General features: G+C 39.4%; 2 protein-coding genes across 2 annotated transcripts; both read left to right on the forward strand.

The window, feature by feature from the left end:
- The first annotated feature begins 5,098 nt into the window (after positions 1–5,098).
- On the forward strand, positions 5,099–6,298 carry LOC137273690 (fucolectin-like). Its single transcript, XM_067806489.1, has 2 exons — positions 5,099–5,321; positions 5,889–6,298. The coding sequence occupies exons 1-2, from the start codon at positions 5,105–5,107 to the stop codon at positions 6,236–6,238; spliced, it is 567 nt and encodes a 188-aa protein (XP_067662590.1). The 5' UTR covers positions 5,099–5,104; the 3' UTR covers positions 6,239–6,298.
- A 9,099-nt stretch (positions 6,299–15,397) lies between these two features.
- Positions 15,398–16,730, forward strand: LOC137271778 (fucolectin-6-like). Its single transcript, XM_067804179.1, has 3 exons — positions 15,398–15,446; positions 15,734–15,988; positions 16,215–16,730. Exons 1-3 carry the CDS (start codon positions 15,398–15,400, stop codon positions 16,694–16,696), a joined length of 786 nt encoding a protein of 261 aa, XP_067660280.1. The 3' UTR covers positions 16,697–16,730.
- The last annotated feature ends 6,230 nt before the right edge of the window (positions 16,731–22,960 follow it).

Consider the following 22,960-nt stretch of genomic DNA (forward strand, 5'->3'; position numbering starts at 1 on the left):
TAAACGTTCGTAGCGCTACGCCATTCTTAAACTTGTCGTAACGCTACAGACGTTTTTTGTAGCGCCACGACATTTTTAGACCTGTGATAAACTGAAGGGTTACTCAAAAGTAACTAATGCTTCCGTTATTTTTCCTCGGTAAAAAAAATATGTCGCATTTGTTTTGTCAGTGACGTGATTCAGTTTTTAATATTATGGATATTTTAGTCATTATGGGAGTGAGTGAGTGATTTTAGTTTAAAGCTACACTCAGCAACATTCCTGCTATATGGCGGCGGTCTGTAAATGATCGAGTCTGGACTAGACAAGGACAAGGGAAAGGAAGGGGGTTGGGGTTGGATTGGATCTATTAACTTATCATTACTGTTTGATTGAAATAAACATATTTTGTTCATAAATGTTAAAGGGCATGGGGACAAGTTATCTAACTTAAAATACCCGCTACCTCCGTTGACTTGTGTTGGAACATTTTGGAGCAAGGAGGCTTTGAGGCATCTTCACTGCATCCAGACAGTATCGTGTCCTTGTGCAACTGCAACATCGGTTGCATTATTGTTCCGAATAATCTCTAAAACTGTGTGAATAGACGGGTGATGTCTTGACCCATGAAGGTTTCTGGGGTTTCTAGGTGGAAGCTACACTCCATCTTGTGGACGGCGATCTGTAAATAACGCAGTCTTGACCAGGCTGTCCTATGGTGACACCCTGCCAACCAATCCACAAAGCCTGACCCCCAGTCCACTTGCTTACCTCACAGATATAGGGTGCAAAGTCGGGAAATATCGATCTCGTTCTTCTCGCGGGGAGAATGATTACTTGTGATTTAATAATCAAATGAAAATATTTACACTTGTGTATTTTCCTCATATAATCGGAGGTTTTGATCATAGTTTAATAATCAATATTCACATGTATTTTATTACAGATATCCTAGAAAATATTATTGAAATAAATATGTTATTGAAATCAACGTGTGGTTTGTTGATTTAAAACCTGCGAGATGTTATGGCGAAATAACAATTTAGTTAATATTCAATTTCGTTTTTGTGATTTTCGTCCAAAGATAGTTGGGGTTCTTTGCCCAGGACTCTATATACTACTTATTACCTGTTCCGTTCAATTTGAATGTCCGACCAGACCTGTACAAGACACCTTTGATGCGAGGCATCAACAAAATATCGTGTCTTCATCATAAATTAGTGCCATTGCCCAATATTATTTAATCAACACGATCATGAAAAAATACTTTGAACAATACTGGTTAAATTTACCAGCTGTTACCTAGACTCCGCTTTGTCTGTAATACGATTGTACAAATTTGCAATCTGCATGTGATAAACGGGTATCCGAGTAGTAAATGAGAGTGTGACATGTTCAGGCCACGTGCAGGTATGTCCCCTACAGAGTTCATTTACACACAGGAATATACGCTGCAGACTAATCACGGTCTCCATTTCATTGTATTATGAATTTAGGTGATTCGTTACAAGTGTGACTGAACAAGTAACACAAAGTAAATTGTGACAGACAGTTGTAGACATAGTCTGAAATACATGAATGTCCTGTCTAGTTACCCATACTGTCAATGTTTTCACGGTGACTGAGGTAGTCATAGAAAATGGTTTATACTCCGCTTTTCGCAATATTCCAGCATATTCCTCCCTCCCTCCCCTCCCTCCCCTCTCTCTCACTCACTCACTCGTTTTGTTTACATACAGATGAACGTACAAGCGTACAATTACACGTCTTCTGAAATTTCTTAAATTTTTGCATGAACCTTTGAAAACAACATGACGTGATAAGCAAGGGATTTTATTATTTACGACGAAGTGTGGATGTGTACTGATGAAGAGGTTCTTTGTATTCAGTATGGGAAGTTGCTGGCTGATTTTGTTTATGTCTTACGCAACATATGCGGGCATACTTAATCGAAGCTGGGCCAGAAAGTCCAGTATGTCAGCTGTTGTGTTCGTCTGTTTCACAGTTCCTGAACCACATTATTTCCCCTACTACCTTGCACTCCCTGCAATGCTTAAGCTAGCATGGAGCAAGTCTAGATTTCCTCTGCTTCTGAATCTCTAATCTCAATTGGGCTCCTTTTCAATTTGAATGGGTTTATTTATGCCATCGAAATGATATGAGTTTAAGCTTAAGTGTGCTGTAGTGTGTGTGTGGAATTTCAAGCGATTCTTCTCTCCGAGACCGGAGCCCCCGACTACATAAACGCTCAATCAACCTTGAGTAGAAATGCTCAACAATGAGTTGATACTGGCGGAAGAAAACAAATCATTTTCAAAGTAGTTTAGAATGAGATGCCAGCCAGCATGAGAGAAGAGTAGTTTATTTATTCATTGCTTTATGCGACGTTTTTCTTGCAAGTGCAAAATCCGTGCAGTCGAACAAAATACACGTCAGGTGAACAATTCGCCATGCTTGATATTGAGAGGATTCCTCCCCGCATGATTCAAACAGATCTATGTTAGTCAGTTGACAGACCAATACCACACAAAATGACCTCATGTCTTGACGGGCTGTGTTAGTTCAAAAGGTGATCTAGGTCAATGGTGACGTGATGAGCAGATGACATAGTATGAAGCACTATGATCCCATAATCAATGAATTGTGTGTATTTTACAAGATGGCGACTGATAACAAGACTTAATTAACCGTACTGATAACCGAACTGACGAATGCCCCATGCCGCCAGCTGAGGATGACTGCTTCTGAAGAAAGCACGTCAGGTCACAAGATGTCTATTGTACGAAAGGCCCCAACCAATTTACATAAGAGTTACACATATATAGGAACAGTGTGTTATATTTAGACATATATCTGAGAGTATACAACTAATGTTCAAAGAAGATCCTCTTTTTGCACGTGCATGCCTAATATACAAAGACAATTGATCAATGCTATTTTCATTATTATTTTGTAACTAAGATGTGCATGCATACAGGAGTTGTTTTCCTTGAAAATGGTCAGGTATATATTTCTGTCGTAATGCATGATCACGTGGACATGCCAGTGTAAAATGACTTTCATTTTCTATTGCTACGTTACATCAAGGACATATATGGACTTTCTTTCTCGACAGAGGCTTTTCTACCCTCATTATTCATTAAAGGAAACAGACGTAATAGATATTTTACGAACAATGTTCTTAAACTATATGTAATTAATAGTAAAATATTTTCCTGGCTGGAGTAACGTTTTAAAGGTCCTGTAATATTCATATTGTGAATCTTGAATCTTAGGTAGCTTTCCATTCTTGATTAAACATATCTGTTGGTCTAAGACCAAATTCATTGCTGAACCTGTTAACATCACCTTACTACGTCCGCTATAAGTTGCTGGGGACCAATTCTATTGCAATTTCCCCGGACACCGTTGTGTTTTCACTTTCATCAAAAGCCCACCGAAACTTATTAGTAGTATTATTGCAGTGGCAATGTTTCAGTAGGTACGTTTCGGTGTAGAGGCTTTTAAACAGTGTCACCATCTACGTCGCTTAAATGCGAAATCAATCTTTTACAGACCAGTTCAGTTCTCTGAGTTCTCTGCAAACAGCACTATGACGTTAATAGATCTTTTTGAGTGTTCATCATCCGCTGTATGTTAAGTTCAGCCATGTCAAAGTTCTAGGGTGTAAAAGTAAGATGTTATGAATGCACACCACTCTAATGGGGAACCAAATGGGAACTGATTACATCTTTATAATAATGTAAAGTCTTCATCAAATTAACTTAGAAATGCATTGTTTTCGCATTTTCAATAATTCCAGAAATTGTGTCCCTTTCGATGAGGGATGTCATGTTCAAGAGACCCGTGACGATCCGGGTTAGAATTGATATTGACAACTCATGCTTGTCGTAAGAGCCCAATAACGGGATCGGTTGGTCAGGGTCGGTGACTTGGTTGACACATGTCATCGCGTCCCTTTTGCGCAGATCGATGCTCACACTGTTGATCAGGGCATTGTCTTTTCCAGACTCGATATATAGATCGCCGCCATGTACCTGGACTATGGATGAATGAGGCGTAAAATCAACTCACCCAGGTTGCTATGAAAGCATTCAGTGATGTGTGAAGGTGCGCGTTATTACATACGACATTATTAAAAGTTCTATCAATTTGTAACTATTTTGAAATAATCACGAATTTTATACAGCAACATTCGTTTAGGGTAGCTTGCCGTTTTTGCATATTTGTGAGTAAATTCTCAACACCAACACAAGGGAATAATCAGTCTCTGAAGACAACAAATTAAGAGATATCCAGTCCAATTAGTCAACCTCAAATTACAAACCCCAGTAGGTGTACACTGTATCTTCTACACCCACATCTCCCTGTATCTTACATTGCTACTATTACAGTCTGATAACTTTAGAATTTCAATTAATCCATGCACAGACCGGTCACAGATTGTAATGAACCAAAGCTATAACGATATAGAACTAATTCAGGGAATCGTATTACCAGTGTGATTACAGAATGTACAAGTTATGTAATGGCATGGACAGGCAACGTTTAAAGTCGCAGCTCTCACCATCATCCCTCACTAGTCGCTATCATGTTGGCCGTGGTTTTCTACGTCGGGGTAGCCGTTGGGTATGCACAAGGTATGTCAAGTGTTTGCTCCCAGTGGAGCGATTTTATTTTTCAATGATGTATCGTACAACAAACAATCACAACAATGCGACATGAATACGCACAGGCACAGTGTGTGTGTGTGTGTGTGTGTGTGTGTGTGTGTGTGTGTGTGTGTGTGTGTGTGTGTGTGTGTGTGTGTGTGTGTGTGTGTGTGATAGAAAGGGAGAGCAACGAGAGAGAGACCCACATGCATGCAAATTATACATAAATCCGTGCTTACGTGCTTGCTTGCGTGAATGCATACATACATACATACATACATACATACATACATACATACATACATACATACATACATACATACATACATACATACATACATACATACATACATACATACATACATACATACATACACGTGATCGTGGGTTCTAATCCCGATTCAGTCTAATTACGAGCAGCGAAATCAGATCTCCTCTACTCATCTGCAGCATCCATTTCTCACAACTCGTGGATGGCGGTGGTGTCTAGTGGCAAGACCACAGTATCGTCATCCATTTGGGAAACATACTCACCTGACCTCGCAGTCGACAACAACTTTCAGACCAACTTCTACGCAGGCAGCTGCTTCTCCACCGACGTGGGTGACATGCAGCCCTACTGGTACGTGGACCTGGGTAGAGACTGCAACATTTACCAAGTGACCCTCACCAACAGGGGCGACATGCAGGGTAAGACTAGGGCGTTGGATAGGGCATTGTATTAAACATGCACTTGGATAAAACGCCCCCACAGCATTCCACAAGAAACCATTAGCGTTAAGACGAGTCCCACACTTTAACATACTAAGTAATTGTACGAATGAGTGAATATAGCTTTGCATTGTTTTGGGGGCAATATGCCAACACTATCACGGCGGGGTACACCTGAAACAGGCTTCACACACTGTGCCCATGTCAGCAATCGAACCCGGAGTTCTGTCTGACAAGCGAACACTTCACCCATTAGGTTACCCCGCCGCAACTTTTCTGTATGATGAAGTTGACGCTTCTGGGCAGAGGTGAGACAGAGGTGGAAACAACTGAGTTTATTTTAAAAGAAGAGATGGGGAAAATCCAGTTGTACAGAAAGCAGACAGATAATATTATAATTGTTCTTCACGGATAGAAATTGTATAGAAGTATATATTGAACAACCTATATAGAATATATATGTCTATATAAACACAAGTGCACTCCCACTTTGACACAACTAACCCAAACGTTGTATTTGAAGCAAGTATTGTATTCCTATTACAGAGGAACGTATGAGAAACATTGAGGTGGATGTTCTCACCAGTCCACCTACCAGCATGACCCCAACAGGTGACTTTTGTGGGACAGTGACTGGAAGCGTGGGTGCAGGGGAGACAACTCCTGTCTACTGCCCTCACACCAATACCACAGGTGGTTTCACATTCCCAAGGGGGCGCTATGTCCGCGTTAGGAAAACCAGCATGGAAGACAAGTATGACCTCTTGACCTTATGCGAGGTCCGCGTGGTGGCAATATTCTTCCCTACGAATGGTCATTTTATTTCTTCCACAAATGAGCTTGATTTGGACAGCCATAAAGACAGGTTCTATGGCTGGTCCGGTCGTTTGTTTTAATTTGTGTAATCATTACATGACAAATGTTTTTATGTGAAAATAAAATCTGTATTTTCACGAGAAGGAAAATGTCTTATTGTCTTTTTATGGTGTTTACAAGCTTCAATCCTATCGTAGAACATATCTCGCGAAACAATGAGTCTTGAACTGCATTCAGGAACCTGAAAATCATTCAAGACTTAACGGGTCGGGATAATTTCTGTAGAGTGTGGGAAATAAGACCATCTAGATACTTCTAGACGTTATTCGCTTAAACATATGGCAAAGTTCTTTAGTAATCCATGCCAACAAGAGAATACCAGGTCAAATCATGGTTCCATTGCACCCGTGTCATCAAAGGACCATCTCATTCTGGCATCGTTATGAATGAGTGGGTATGGTTTTACGCTGTTGTAAGCAATATTCCAACAATCTAACAGCGTGGGACACTTGAAATGGACTTCACACATTGTGTACCCGTTTAAGGGTTGAGTGAGTAAATGAGTAAGGTTTTATAGCACATTAAGCAATATTCCAGCAAAACCACTTTGGAGTACACCGGGAATGTGCTTCACACATTATACTCATGTGGGGAATCGAACCCGGGTCTTCAGCGTGACGAGCGAACGCTTTGACCACTAGGCTACCCCACGTCATCGTTATGATATATATGAAATATCGACTTGGCTTTCTCAAGGTTTAGTAAGCAGCAGTAAATCAACAGCATGGGTTGTTGCAGACCACTTCTGACCCGGATCGCAGCGGGTTTGAAGAAATCAACTCATTTGTCTGTGCTATTACTCGAAAAGCAGGATAATGATGATGCTTGCATATGGATAAAAGAATTAACTCAGCAAATAAATTAACTCATGTTGAATGACAGCTGTGATAAGGGAGGTTGAGTCATGACAGACCCTTTACAGGTGACGTGACATGGTCAAGTGGACATGAACCCACAGTTACAGACAGAATGTGTATCAGTAAACAAGACATACTGGACATTATGACCGCTATGTACACAGCTGCGGCCAGCGTGGTCTTGGGTTGATAAGTTTTACTACGATTCAGCAATTACGCTCTATCTACGAAGAGTTAAAGAACCGTCATCACCCTTCAACTCAAACGGTCGAACATGTTACAGCTTGGGATTACACTTTCTCATTTAAGTACAGATTCTAGTACTTTTGTCTGGACGGGTTGGGCGGATGACTGTGTGCTGGCGATTAGGTACCTGACTCTGCGGATGCGGGTTCCAATCACGGATAGGGCTCATCGAAACAAAGGTACTAGAGTCTGTACTTAAATGAGAAAGTATAATTCCCAATATCACATGTGTTATATTTGACTATTTTCTAAATGGCATTATGTGTTCCTGCTCAAAAGTTATTTATGAAGCTACAATACTCAACGCCTCGGTTAAATCTGCACAAAAGAGGACATCTTCCAACGTGGAGCATCACCCACAAACATACTATCCGGTACAATGCCCTATTCCTACCTGAACTGTATGTTCCCGCGTATTTTCTCAGCTGAACATTTGTCTTGACGTTGCTTGTGTTTGTGAGAGGTTGGATTGGATAGGTTCACAATTTCGCAAACTCTTCACCATCTGGTAGCGATTTATAGACGCAAAGTCATAGTCATGCTCCCTACCGGCACAATGGTCGTCTTGAAGATATTTTGTGCTTTTCATGAGTGTTGAACATGTCGCATCTACTGATTAGCATTGTGCAACAGAACTATCCTGTTTTGGGTCCTCAGGTCCGAAAGACTCATGGGTTCAAATCCACAATGACACCAAACACAAGATTTTGTAAACAAGATAAATTTATTTCCAGCTCCAAAATAAAATCAACAATCAATAAAATCAATATTTCTTTCAAATATCTTAAATAACAATAAATACATATCAAAACCCCATTCGAAAAACCTATCCTACTGCCCTTTATTTTTATCCTAACTCAATACCTCTCCCCCCAAAAAATATTCCCTTGCAAAAGAAAACAAAAACTTAACAATTTAATATTATCTAAACAAACTTTTATTCTTCCTAAAACTAAACTGTTAAACTAAAAGAAAAACCTAAAACTCTGATTTCTGAGTCCAGACAAACAAGTGAATCCCTCACCTTTGGCTGTCAGACCCCAGAGGCTACAGAAAAAAATATTATGCCCTTTTGTATCCCTTACCTTCAATGCTAGCCCAATAAAAACCATGCTTAGAAAATTACCCAATAAGTGCCTACAAAAGGAAAGTGGACTGATCCCTCTGCCCATGAGAAGCCCATCACCAGCCCATCCCATTACTTGACATTGTGGAAGAAGCATACCGATAAATTTCACTTTAAACATAAAAGTGAATCAAATAAAGTGAAATCCTCATAATGTTACCTTGCCACCTGAACATTTAAATGTCAGATGTTATCCAACCTAGGATAATAGTTGTTTAACAAACGATGACAGTTCCAAATCGCTATTACTGGTTTGTATTACAAAGGGGCAAGCGCAGTAGTTCTAACAGTGAAACAAATGCACGTGTGCTACATGATGAACGTTACTTTAGACCAAACCTACGTGTTCTCGATGTTGTAATGCGCGTACCCCCTTGTCATATAAGCCGGTAATATCCCCCAGCCCGACCCCAACCATTATCTGCGACACCAGTTCTGGATTTGTTAAATATAGACAACTCCTCTTATGTCTTTCTTGTTATGGTGACAGTGAGACTCCATGGTAGCTGCATCCTTAATAGTTTCAACATTGTTTTACGTCAGCTGTCGTATAAATGAAAATTTCAAAAGTGTCCTTTGTAATGATTACACGATGCCATTTAGAAAGTGGTCAAATGCAACATATGTCATATTTGGGATTTCACTTTCTTAGTAAAGTACAGTCTAGACTACCAGTTGTCCGACTTTCATTTTTGTGGAAGTCGAGGTGGCTGAGCGGGCTAGGCGGCTGACTTTGTGTGCTGGCGATTAGGTGCCTGACTCTGAGGGTGCGGGTTCGAATCCCGCATGGGACTCAACCGAAAAAAAGTACTAGAATTTGTACTTTACTAAGAAAGTGAAATCCCAAATATGACATATGTTGCATTTGACCACTTTCTAAATGGCATCGTGTAATCATAGCTTTCGGCCGTGGGAGCCGTGCCAATTTACACTCATCAGAGGGGTACACAAAGTACGCAGTCTAGACTACCAGTTGTCCGACTTTCATTTTTGTGGAAGTCGAGGTGGCTGAGTGGGCTAGGCGGCTGACTTTGTGTGCTGGCGATTAGGTGCCTGACTCTGAGGGTGCGGGTTCGAATCCCGGATGGGACTCAACCGAAAAATAGTACTAGAATTTGTACTTTACTAAGAAAGTGAAATCCCAAATATGACATATGTTGTCCTTTGTAATACAATATAATCACACTCTAATTTGCATAAAGCCAAGGTCTGTTCAAAAGAAGTCTCTTTGGACTCAAAGAGACTGCATTGTTCATTTCTACACTAATCTCTAGTCAGTGAAGTGCTTTATTAATGTTTCCTATCTCCCTACCGCTGAGCGTGTAGTTAATCCGAACATAACAGATATTTTACACTTTCACATATCAACTACATAAATTGAACACATGAATATGAATGAACAGTAGTTTTACTTCCGACAGCACTTTAGCAACCCATGTTTGTCGCTAGAGGCGACTGCTGGCATCGGGTGGTTAGGATCTCAGACTTGGTTGACACGTCATCACATCCCAGTTACGTAGATCAAAGTTCATACTGTTGAACACTGGATTGTCTGGTTCAGACTGGAGTAGGGGCGGTGGGGTAGCCTTGTGGGGTAGTCTAGTGGCATAACACGTCAGTCCCCAAACCCGGGATCGATTCCCCACATGAGTTCTCTGCTTGAAGTCAATTCTTTGCGTCCCCCTACGTGATGTTTCTGGAATATTGCTAAAACGTAAAACCATACTCACTCACTGACTCACTCATGCTAGGCTGGATTAGTTACAGATAGCTGGAATATAGTGCTGGACATAGTTCGGCGTAAGACTAAACTCACTCACTCAACCTCAACCACTTGACCCAACCACACATCCTTCTAGGAGTCCAATAATAGTAATATTGCATTTTTACAAACACTCGTTTAGGTCCTATACAACATGGTGGAGCAGAATACCTCAATCTTTCTCCTAATACCTGTCATCAACATCATTTCACAGTGATAACAAACTCGCTAGTCAACTTGCTGGAACAGCATTATCATTATACCGATGCTTTATTTCAAGTGATCATGGAAACGGTTTTGTTGCTTATATTTATACATCTTTGGAATAAGGTGAATTGTCGTTGTTTCACGTAAAATCTACAACCACATATCTCCGCGTGGCAAACGATGGAAACTATGGTTCAGGAGTCTAGTGTCGCACAAGATGAAAGTAGTAGATACTGGTATCGAGTGAACTATTTACTAGAATATGAGTGTAATACCGAGATCACCTCCCTATATCATGTCATCTTAGTGACGTCATCAAGCTTATGACAAGCCAACCTGCGCCTAGTATACCCCTCTTGAAAGTGCCAAGATATATTTATAGCAATAGTGATAGACAACATTTCACTGATGTGTATATTTCTGACAAAGTAATGGTGATGATTAAATATAGATGCCTTCACAGATTTAGGAAATTCAGCTGTGACGATAATCGAAGGAAGTACTTAGAATAAAAAAGAGCCTTTAAAAAGAAAGCTGAATTTGATGAGAAAGAAGCAGACGAGATCGCCTATGCAGCAAAACATGGAAATTGCAAAGAATTTTGGAAGAGGATAAAACAAGCATTTCGCACAGGTAATGACTCATGGATTCAAGCTCAAGACTGGCAGTGTTCCCTTAAGACATTATTGAATCCTACATAATTCGAAACGACCTCTGTCTTTGATGAACATATAAAATACTTTCTTGAACACCATTCATGCCATGACGGTGATGGATTAGCTAACCAGGACATCTATCTCGATGAGGAAATTTCTGAAGCAGAAATCAAAAATGCAATTTCTAATCTCAAAAATGGGAAAGCACCTGGTACAGATGGGGTACCTCCGGAACTTTACAAACGGTCATCGGAACTGATAACCCTATATCTGAAACTGTTATTTAATAAGATCCTGGATGAGGGCATATTCCCATCACACTGGAATACTGAAATGATCTTGCCTGTATTTAAGTCCGGAGATGAGTCTGAGCCATCAAATGACAGAGGGATTTCCCTACTAAATATCATGGGAAAAGTCTTCACAACAATAATCGTGTCACGACTTACAAAATGGATTGAACTTAACGAATTAATATCTGAATGTCAAGCCGGATTCCGTCCACAATATTCTACTACAAATCATTTATTTACACTACAGGCATTGTGTTCCAAATATTTGGGTCAAACAAAAGGTCGTTTCTACGAGGGTTGGCTGAAAAGGTCTCAGCCTGAGTGGTTTTTCCCCACCAGGTAGAGACAGGTGTTTGCCACCAATGAGGACAATCATTTAGTGAATCATAGACACAAGAACTACAAACGTACTAATAGTTTTATCTCAACTACAGCTCCTTTGGTAAAATGGACAAAACTGAATACAGGGCAGTCATCAAGTACTTGCAAAAGAAAGGGATGTCCCCAACACAGATACATGCTGACATGGTCTCCACTCTAGGGGATGATGCTCCTTCATTTTCCACAGTAAAGAAGTGGGCTGCAGAATTTAAACGTGGCAGACAAAGCCTTGATGATGACCCACGCTCAGGAAGGCCTTCAACAGCAACCACTCCAGAAAACATCACGCGAGTGCTCGATATGTTGATGGATGACCGACGATTGACTACTCGACATATTGCTAGTGTTGTGGGCATCTCTCATGAGAGGGTTGAGCATATTATCACCAACGAATTAGGAATGACTAAAGTTTCTGCAAGATGGGTGCCAAAGCTCTTGACAGCAGAACAGAAACGTGTCAGGTTCCAGACGTCCCTTGACAATTTGCGTCGTTTTGAAGCAGATCCCGATGATTTTGTGGCACGATTTGTAACCATGGATGAGACCTGGATACATCACTTTCAACCAGAAACAAAACTACAGTCAAAACAGTGGAAGCATCCTGATTCACCAGCTCCGAAGAAAGCCAAGTCTGTTCCTTCAGCTGGAAAGGTGATGGCATCAGTCTTTAGGGATTCCAGGGGTATTCTGCTCATTGATTATCTTGAAAAAGGTCAAACTATCAACGGCAGATACTATGCTGATCTACTGAACCAGTTGCGAGAAGCAATCAAAGCCAAACGACGAGGGATGATCGCAAAAGGTGTCCTCTTCCACCAAGACAATGCGCCTGTTCACAAATCGGTGGTGGCCATGTCAACAATCCGCAACTGTGGCTTTAAACTCATTGACCATCTTCCTTATTCACCTGATTTGGCTCCTTCTGACTTCCACCTGTTCCCCAAACTGAAAAAGGAACTCGCCGGTCGCCATTTTGCAAGTAATGATGACGTCATTTCCGCTGTGACTGATTTTTTTAGGGTAGCTGAAGAAGATTTCTTCCTGACCGGGATTCGGGCCTTGCAGCATCGCTGGCAAAAGTGTGTGAACTTGGAAGAGGACTATGTAGAAAAATAAATTACAAACGTGGACTTTGTAACTTTTTTTCACAGTCAGACTTAGAACTTTTCAGCCAACCCTCGTACTGTGGATTCACTGACCTTTGTTACGGCTAAGAATTTACCGTGACAAACTATTCCTAAGACAAGTCAATTCCACAATACTGATTTCTAGTGTAATTCAAGTGAGACAAAATCTAAGTCGATGGGTCACAAAATACAATATAGCAAACTCACCAAAGTCTTGGTGTGAGAGAGAATCAACTATGCAGAATGCAAACACAGCGATCGGTCTGACAGCGGATGATGTAGATAAAGCGTTGACAGATGTAGATGATGACGATGATGTGACGCCAGTGACGTGTCCCTCGCAACACGTCAAACAGCCTTTTTATATGTATACTCAGTCATTTCCCGAAAGTTCGGGCACATATAACCATCGTCAACTCTGTAGAATGCCCTCGAATAAGTCTCTCGGAAGTAAACACATAGAAAACTAAGAGCATAAACATTCCGGAAAACCAGAACCCTAAAAGTGTTGACCGTCTATTAAAATGTGACCCATCATAATTATTATTCAAAACAGTAAATGTTGTGATAATAATAATTATTACTTAACAAAATATACAGAAAATACACACTCGTATCACTTTAAAAAATAGCATTTGACTTCGTAGACAGAGATAAATTATTATATGTGCTCGTGGAGCGTGGATATTATGGAAAGTTATTTATCTTACTCAAAAGTATGTACGTATCAGTGAAGGCCTGTGTTAAAGTTGGTATTTCAGGAACGGTAGCATTTGATACATCCCGTGGTGTATGCCCCGTACTCTTCATTCTGTTTATTAATGAATTGGCCACCGAACTGTACAGGTCTTGTAACAGTGGAGTGTTCGTTACTCAGGACATACGAGGTCTACTGCTACTAATGTTTGCCGACGACATCGTTCGTTTTGTCACGAGTGTTACTGGTCTGCAACGATAACTAAGGATCCTGGAGTCATTCTGTTTAAAATGGGGACTGGAGTTGAACCTAAAAAGGTAAAATATCATCGTATTTCGAAATGGCGGAATTCTGACACAATTGGAGAGATGGCTCTTCGGTAATCAGGATATGGAGGTTTTTTTTACCTACTATAAATATCTTGGAATTGTGTTTTCATCAAGATTAATATGGACAAAAGCGTGTGAAACCCTTGCACAACAAGGAAACATTGTATAGAATCTTTAAGAAAAACCAAGAAATAACATGCTCTGTGGCACGGGTGATATTTGACACGAAGTTTGCACCAGTACTACTGTATGGAACTGACATTTGAGGACACAAGTATTCAGATTCAATTGAAAGGATTCAGATGATGAATTTTAAAAGATTTCTCAAAATTGGAAAATTTGCCTCCAACAAGGCCATCCTCGGTAAACTTGGACGTTGTCCAATGTATATGTTCAGCCAGATCAAAGTAACAAAGTAAAGTAAGAAACATGTCCCCATAAAAGACTATTTGTATACAGTATGTAATCCCTTGGAAGTTGAAGATGAGAATCATGCCTGTTTCAAATGTAAATGTTACGAATGTTGGCGTGAAAAGTATTTCTTCGAAAAGTGTATAGAGTTCCATTAGCCTTAGAATCAATCCTCAAATCAAGGAACAGTCAGGCAATATATTTTATTGTCTTATTTTTGCATAATATATTCAAAACAAGATCTGCACCTAGTTGACCACTGTACATCGGTTAAATAACCGTATAACTGTATTATAGGCCACAAGGCCAATATTACGCAAGTAAACTGTTTGTAACTACAAAACAACAACAGCGGCAATAACTACAAAACAACAATAGCAACAAAAACAATAACAACTACAATAACGACAGTAATTACATAAACAAGAACAACAATAGCGAATGTGATAGATATCCGCTTCAAATATTTTCTTTTGTTAAACGTTGTATCTGATTGTGGTGTGAATATGCAAAATGTTCAGGGTTTCCAAACCAAGTTTAGAATGTTACATTATGATGTAAATTTAAATGGGCGTCAACGATCAATTCTCTTCTTGTGAATAAAGGTTTGGGTTTATTTTGAAAAAGCTATGTCGGATGACTCCTGCTGTGATATTGCTGGATTGGTGATAATAAGGGCGTAAAACTGTACTAATTCACTCACTCACTCGCATAGCATCTGTACAGTATAAAGAATAGTATCACAATGATACCATATCGATGTGCAATCACTTACCCTGAACCGAAAAGTTTATGCACATTAACAAATATTTCAAACTGTTTACCAACCCATTGTCTCCAAGCAGCGTATATTGACTTGTCTACACAAACAAGGGTGTTTGTAGATGAAACTATTACAAATGTTGACACTTAATGTTGACAAAGCAGAAATACAGGATAAACCGAAACGAAACTTATCATTGGAATTAATATGTTTGTCATGAAATTTAATGAAATGTAATAAAAGCTGGAAACTAGAAATGTCGTCAGTATGTTCCGTGAGTCGTGTGCCATTTAACAATACAAAGTTGTTCTCAAAGCAAGCGACATGTTCGCTTGGGTTCCCTTCCTTTTCATGGTCATAGGGTCCGCCTGTGGTAAGTAAAACTTGTCTTTGTTAACACGTTCTTTTAGACATGTCTGTATTTTAGTCGACAGCTTCTTGTTACACGAGGATCAAAGCACAAAGCACAACGTATAACGTCACTTTTAAGATCATTGTACCGAATCACCGAGGTGTGCATTCATGCATTTCTGGGAGAGGTGCGCCGAATACAAAATAAATCATGTTTCAAACGCTAATAAGAAATTAGTAGCTAAGTATATTCAATCTTGTGTTCAAAACATTAATGTTTTCAGTTCTGTTGTTCGCTTTATTTGCCAGCATGGAATGTATTCGTCTCAACAAGCGAGGTCGCTCAAGGACAAACCGCAGGATCCACATCGTCTTTCTTTTTCGGGTCTGAAAACCTTAACGCAACGGCAGACTTGGCTGTCGACGGTGACCCAAACGGCGACTTCCTCTCAGGCAGCTGTTTCTCCAGTGATATCGGAGATACCAACCCCGTGTGGTATGTGGACCTCGGGGCTAACATGGAGATCTACAGCGTCAAGATCTTCAACAGAGGAGATTGTTGTGGTACGTTAATGACCACCAACCGTTATGTTCCTTTGCAAAATGAGTGCATGTTTTGGCGCCGATCTGAACAGTATTCCAGTTATATCACGGTTTGTCAATATGACATGACCGAAGTAATGCATGTCCTAAACGTTTAACGTCCTGTTCAAACTCACTCATTTTCCCGTTCTACCCTTATACAGAATAATGACTCCTTAATATCATATTTATCGTTTTCATATTGCAGCTGATCGTCTCAGAGACATTACCATCGACGTTGTCGAGAACAATCCCTTGTCTGGCAACCCCGGAAACGTGGTCAACTGTGGCAGCATTGGTGATCCTGGCGGCGTGGGCCTAAACGGAACCATCGAGATTGTGTGTCCCTTCCAAACCTTCCAGTTCACTTCACACTATGAAAAATACTTCCAGATTGAATACCCACAAGGCCAATACATCCGCATCATGAAAACGGGCGACGAACTGTTGAATTTTTGTGAGGTGGAGGTTAAAGCCGCCACCGGTATCTTCTACAAACATAAATCGAAAAGAAACCGCAAGGGTGACCGCAATGACCTTGTTCCTCAAGGCTTTCACGAGTACCAACCAAGCCAAGACGAGAACCTTCAGGGTGTTCCCGTTCCCTTACCGTATTCCAATGTCAATCACGTCGATGAAGGGGTGACTGATACTGATGAAAGCGCGGAAACATCGACAGATGACCAGTGAACTTCAAGTTACTCTATGTTCAAGAAATGGCAATTTCTATTCTTTTTCTTCGTCTGCATGGTCCGTTTCAGAGTAAGTTGTCATAGTAGTGTGAATAAAGATTTCAAAATATAAGAACCGTGTTATTTTGTGAGAGATGAAAATATGAGAAACATGCACACCTACAACACCTACGTATATCCTCTCGTTCCTTCTATTAAAGTAGGCTTGAACGGAATGATGTCAATGCTCTGCAAAAGACATTTAAATTCAGACACAAATAACAAAACATACACCACGTGGGATGAAACAATGGTTCTTCGATAGTGAAACATCTCATGTGCATGCGACAATACTACCTGTTTCTCAGACCTTATGGGCTTGAGGTGTGGGTGGGGGCTATGTCCGCGTGAGGAAAACCAGCATGGAAGACATGTAGTACCTCTTAATCCTAAGTGAGGTGTCAATATTCTTCTCTTTTTGTGTTTTACCTAGCTCGTGGTGTAGTCAATACGGTGTTCAGTTAAGAAGTCATTGCAAGTGTACTTGGTGGAAGGTGTCTCCCAAACACACCTCGTGGATGTGCAGGAACAATTTGTGCACGTGCCACATGCAGGTACTTAATCTGCAAGAGTTTCAATTATTTGTCTGTCATTATGGTATATGTGAGACTATCAGGCGGCCAGAAATGACAAATCATTATTATATACAGATAACGCTAAAATGTATATTAAGAATGGTCCACAAATCAATGGGCACTACACAGTCTTTTGACCAGAAAATACAAAGATACCCATGAGCTTCAGGAACGGCAACGTTCGCGAGAGTGACGTCTTATTGTGAAGACTGTGCATTCCGGAGGCTCACTCGACGACAAGGGGGGCCCTGGATACAGTCTTGCATTAATTCTAAAGGACAGCCAAACGATTGACAACGTCTGCGACTAGAACGAACACTTACGCCTTAACATATAATTAATTAAGTTACAATGCCTTCGTAAACCTGGAGGACACACCTTGACTTGATAGAATATGACAAAAGTTATCTCTATCTACGCGGTCGAAAGTCTTTTTCAAAATCCACAAACAAAGCAAACAATAAATAATACCTATAGCGATATAACCCTTCCGAAACGGATTCAACAATCTTACTGTAAAAAACTGATCAGATGGATATCCTAATGTTTAATACAGATGTAAACAGCTTACTGCCCACATTGAACAAAGCAATTCCTTCTTATAGAAGTGAATGTTAATACTAGTACTGTAGGTCGCTGGAAAATTTCCTGTGCTGAATTCTATGTAAAGCAAAACCTCGAAGTAAAGAGTCTAATGCTCGAGTCTAATGGTGAAGGAAACTGTAGGCTCTGATAGTATAAGAAACACAGAAGACTGCAATAGTAAATACAACACATCATTGTAGAGTCTAAAGTGACTGAAACAGGGAAAGGGGGGATTGTTCACCTGTCTTGGGTATTCAGTCTGACTATTCCAGATTAATACATATTAACATATCCTCCTACAGGAGATATTAAGTCCTACGTAGGAGATAGTATGTCCCACGTCGGAGATAATATGTTCTATGTAATAACCCATACGTAGGAGACAGTTACACTAAATCACCTTGGCCCTACTACGCTTCCGTAATACGGTACGATCTTACAGAAACAAAATACAACTTTACAATCGCATTGTACGTGCCAGTCGAAACATTGAACTTTGTTAACATTACAGGGGTGCTTAACCATTTTCCAGATGCATATTGAAACATCCACAAAGAAATCAACTGGGGTCCTGAAATGTTTTACGTTCATTTCTCCGAGACCGAATAAAGACATCCAGATAAGATGAACAGATCGAGCCTCTATCGTTTGAATGATCGTGTGTTTGAAACTGGTCATTTTCTGTTGACATTATGCAAAATGTGTCAATAGTGTGACAGAACATATACCTAGATGGGACATAATTGTTCGTTAGATATTCACACACAGAGACAGATGAGAAGATAGTGTTACTGTCACACATTCTACCGGACTGGTTCCCAGTGGCATGACATATATTTTTATACGCTCTTAATATATTAGAGTATAATATACACATCATAACTGCGATGCTACCGTTTCCTTGCATTTACAACTGTTAAATACTTTTCACACATAAACAAAGAATATGACGACGAAAATTTTCCAGCATGAATTTTCCCAGTGATTTTGGTTTGTTTGCTCGGTAAGGAGCCACCGGAATAACTGAATGAAGACAGAGGTGTAATATTGTACAGAGATGTGAACACACGGTAGCTGGACCCAAAATATTTCATTCGTTTTTTCATGGCTAAAAATATACATTTAGCAAGGCTTTTTTTTATAACGGTATTATTATGAGAAGTTAACAGAAGAGCCAGCTTGTTTTCGTAGGATCGTAGGAATAATACACAAGGGACACAAACCTTCGTTTTGTGCTAGACTGAAACGTTTTCCACGTTCAGTCATTAACTCATCATTTGGACAGCGAAGTCTACAAAGGGCAATGCAATATACCTTCACATTTACAGCACTAATTTAATATTCTTCTAACACAGTCAGTTTTATTAGTCTGAAAAATTCTAGTTTGGTATATTTATCAAGATCTGAAGCCCACGTTGAAGATCAATATCAATGCACCTCTGCTTAAGTTGTATAAGGAAATTGTTAATATTTGTAATTTGTTGATTTCCAAGACCATAGCTGAAGAGAAGTTTCTTAACTCTCAGAGCCCAACAATCAAGATTCTTTTCAGCTAAGCGGATACTGATATCTATATACTTTATACAAAAATAATATTCTTATCTTGATTTATTATTTTGTGAAGTATTTCACTATTTTAGAGTAAGCATTAACTTTCCACGTGCAGGCATGTGAAGAATTTGCTTACAGAACTTGTCATGAACATTTTGTACATTTGGTGAGGGATGAAAACCCCAAATTTCAGAGCCATACATCAAGACTGGAAGAATTTTAACATCAAATATATGTAACAAGACTTTCAATGGTAAATTTGTGAAATTGTCCATATACGATTTAACAATAGACAGTGCTATCCAAGTTTGTTCTTCTAAAGAGAAATGAACGCGGAGATTTTTATCTCTAAAGGGGTCCCATGTAAAATGAAGTTTTCATATTTCCTAAGTCTACCTGCTTTCCTAGAAACAATAATTTTTGTCTTGTCAATGTTTATCTTAAGTTTCCAGGTGTTACAATTGTTATTTAACTTATAAATTATCTTCTGCAGCCTAGGAACTGTGCTATCAAATAGAACAATGTCATCGGCGAACAGCAAAATAAACACTTCAATAAAGTTTAAATTGAGACACCTCTGATTATCAGCAGACAAATATTCAACTAGATCGTTCATAAAAAAGGAGAACAAAAATGGAGATATTTGACATCCCTGGCGTACTCAACACATACATTAAAAAAAGAGGTGTGGCCTGATTTAAGTGATGCACGTGAGTTTCCGTTTTGATACATATTTTCAAGCAAAGAGAACATGTTTCCTTCCTGATTTCCAGGCCTCAATATCTAAAGTAAACTGTCAACAGAATCAAACGCAGCCTAACGATCGATAAAAGCACACCACGGCCGTCCCGTACATAATGCTAAATATTTATTAACGACTGTATAAAGAATAAAAATACTATCAGCTGCTTGGAAACCATGTCTAAAACCTGCCTGCTCTGGAGTGAAAAAAATCTTCTTGTTGAGCCATGCCTGCAACCTGCTATTAATAATCTTAGCAAATATCTTTCCTGAAACTTCCAAAAGTGCCCTTTTTATGTAGAGGAATAATGACACCTAGGGCCCAGGCTGACGGATATACCCCTGAATATTGCATGGTATTAAACAAAAATTGCAACATTTGGAAGGAACTGATTTGAGCATTTTTGAAGAGCTCTATGCTTATCCCACTAAAACCCGGCGCTTTACCTGACTGCATACTCTCTACAGCGTCGACAACTTCCTGCATAGATATTTCCCCTCAAGATATTCCTGGTCCATAGTAGGGTTAATGAGATCAACATCTATAGAATCTACAAACTTTTGAATTTGTTCATAAAACTCTCAACAACCTAAACTGACTTACAACAACCTTTCAAAACAGTTAACCCACTCGGAAGCTTTATTCTTATTCAATTTAAAAGAACGTTTTTGATTAACAATTGCCCTAAATGATTTATCATCCCTTGTCTACAAAGCTTTATTTAGTTTTTCAACATTCACTTGATACTGATAAGACATCTTGAAGGAACAAAGCTGCTGATAACAAAGCACACATCGATGTACCGTTGACTATCGCAGAAACTGTTACCCGCATAAAATGCACGGAGAAAACCACGGAACTTACAACGAGCTTCAGTATATTCTCTATCAAACTAGTTACCTCCCCTGGCATCATCACATTCACCTGAAGAGACAACGATCTTACAATGTTCAGCCTACGACTACCAACGAGTGGAACAAATTACTATAATCAAGACTAACTTTGTCCCAATTACCAACATAAATATCATATCTATAAGTGTCAAGTTTCAAGACAAACCTAACATTCGGAGCAATGATATCTTCACATGTAACAAGATTGGAACTCACAGTGTGAACGGAAAGAGAGTACACTATGGGTAGATGGGGAGATTCCACTTCATCCGCAATATCATAACTTTTGAAGAAAGGTATTTTCTGTACAAAGAACATAGTCTGCAGTATTTTGTTCATTATTAGCAATGCACGTTAATTACAAATTATAAGTCCTGTAATTTTACAAAAGGCCAAGAGTTGGTGTCCACGTTTGTTGATTACGCAATCCTGGGATAAACGTGTCTCAGTCCCATAATCAGATTGGTAGTTTTAATTCCTCATCAATTGGTAGATAGGTGGGCTCATCGTTAATTATATTATCGGAAGTCTCCTTGGAGGATAATTTGACAGTCAGAATCATTTGATCGAATATTTGTAATATAATCTTCCAGAATAGTAAATATTGGTTTATTAGCATAATCACTCGAGTTCACAGGTGAGAAATATGCAACACTGTAATATAATATATAATGTGCAATGAACAATTGCTATGTATCTTTAACCACATTATGTCTGTACTATGACTGTTTAATAAGGTTACACATCTCTGAGCAATAAAATTCCACCTGAGTTCCGAACAGCTGGGTCCGACTGAGTCCTTACCTGACTATATTGGACATAGCCAGACCGAGTGAATCTGTCCTCCTCCCTAGCCCATGTTTCAACAAGTATAATATTCCTAGTCCTTCTTGTTAATAGCCTCCTTACATAATTTTTATCGTGCATGTGACAATAATTGCGATTTTGCAAAGATTCCAACAAACAACGTACAAATGCTTTTGATTGCATTTTGGTAAATGAAAAATAATGGTTGGGTTCGATGCAATCAGAGTTCTTCAATAATTATACTAGTTAGAACAAGTTAGCAACAATTGCGTTTTCTTACAAAAAGTACTTTCTTATGCTAGCGTATTTATATAATGACTATCTTCCTCTTTCCCCTATATGCAATATCATTAGCTGTAGATATAAGGATCCCCCAAAGGTATTTTTTCGATGCATTTAAACCTTTGAAAACCCTACACATGTACCCCAGGACCATAAAATAGAACTGACATCAATTTAGTATCAAAGATTTTAAAGTAAGTTGATATGAGATATTTTCAAACTTATGCAAAATGTAGGGAAATGAGAACCTTCAGCTTGACGTGTTATATTGAAAACCTTGAGCTTTTGTCGTGATAAGCACCTGTCTGTGGAATCTGAGAAGGGATATTGTCGCGTTGTCGCATTGTCGCATTGTCGCACTTTGGTTAATTTTTGCCGCATTTTGCTTGTTTTTGAGAGGGCGACAACGCGGCAACGCGACAATGCGACAACGCGACAATGTCCCTTCTCGGATTCCATACCTGTCAGACTGCACCTACTCTCCCCGAGCAGAAAGGCTCGTTAACATGAATAGATGATTAAAATTGTTTGATGATTCAGTATTATTATTGACTTGTCTTAGAAATGTTTACATGTCAATACATAAAGTGAGTTAAAGTGTTGACATGTAAATGTTTGACAAGCTAGAAACGCACAGGGCATGTTGATACTAAACTCGTTGCTATTATTATGTTCGTAATGAAATTGTACTTAAATGTAATCATAGTTTTATATTAGAATTCTTCAGTATATAGGTTCCATGATTTTGTACTGTTCGACACAACATTGTTGTTCTGAAAGCAAGCAAC

Source organism: Haliotis asinina, chromosome 2, assembly GCF_037392515.1.
Source record: "Haliotis asinina isolate JCU_RB_2024 chromosome 2, JCU_Hal_asi_v2, whole genome shotgun sequence".
NCBI classification, from domain to species: Eukaryota; Metazoa; Mollusca; class Gastropoda; order Lepetellida; family Haliotidae; genus Haliotis; species Haliotis asinina.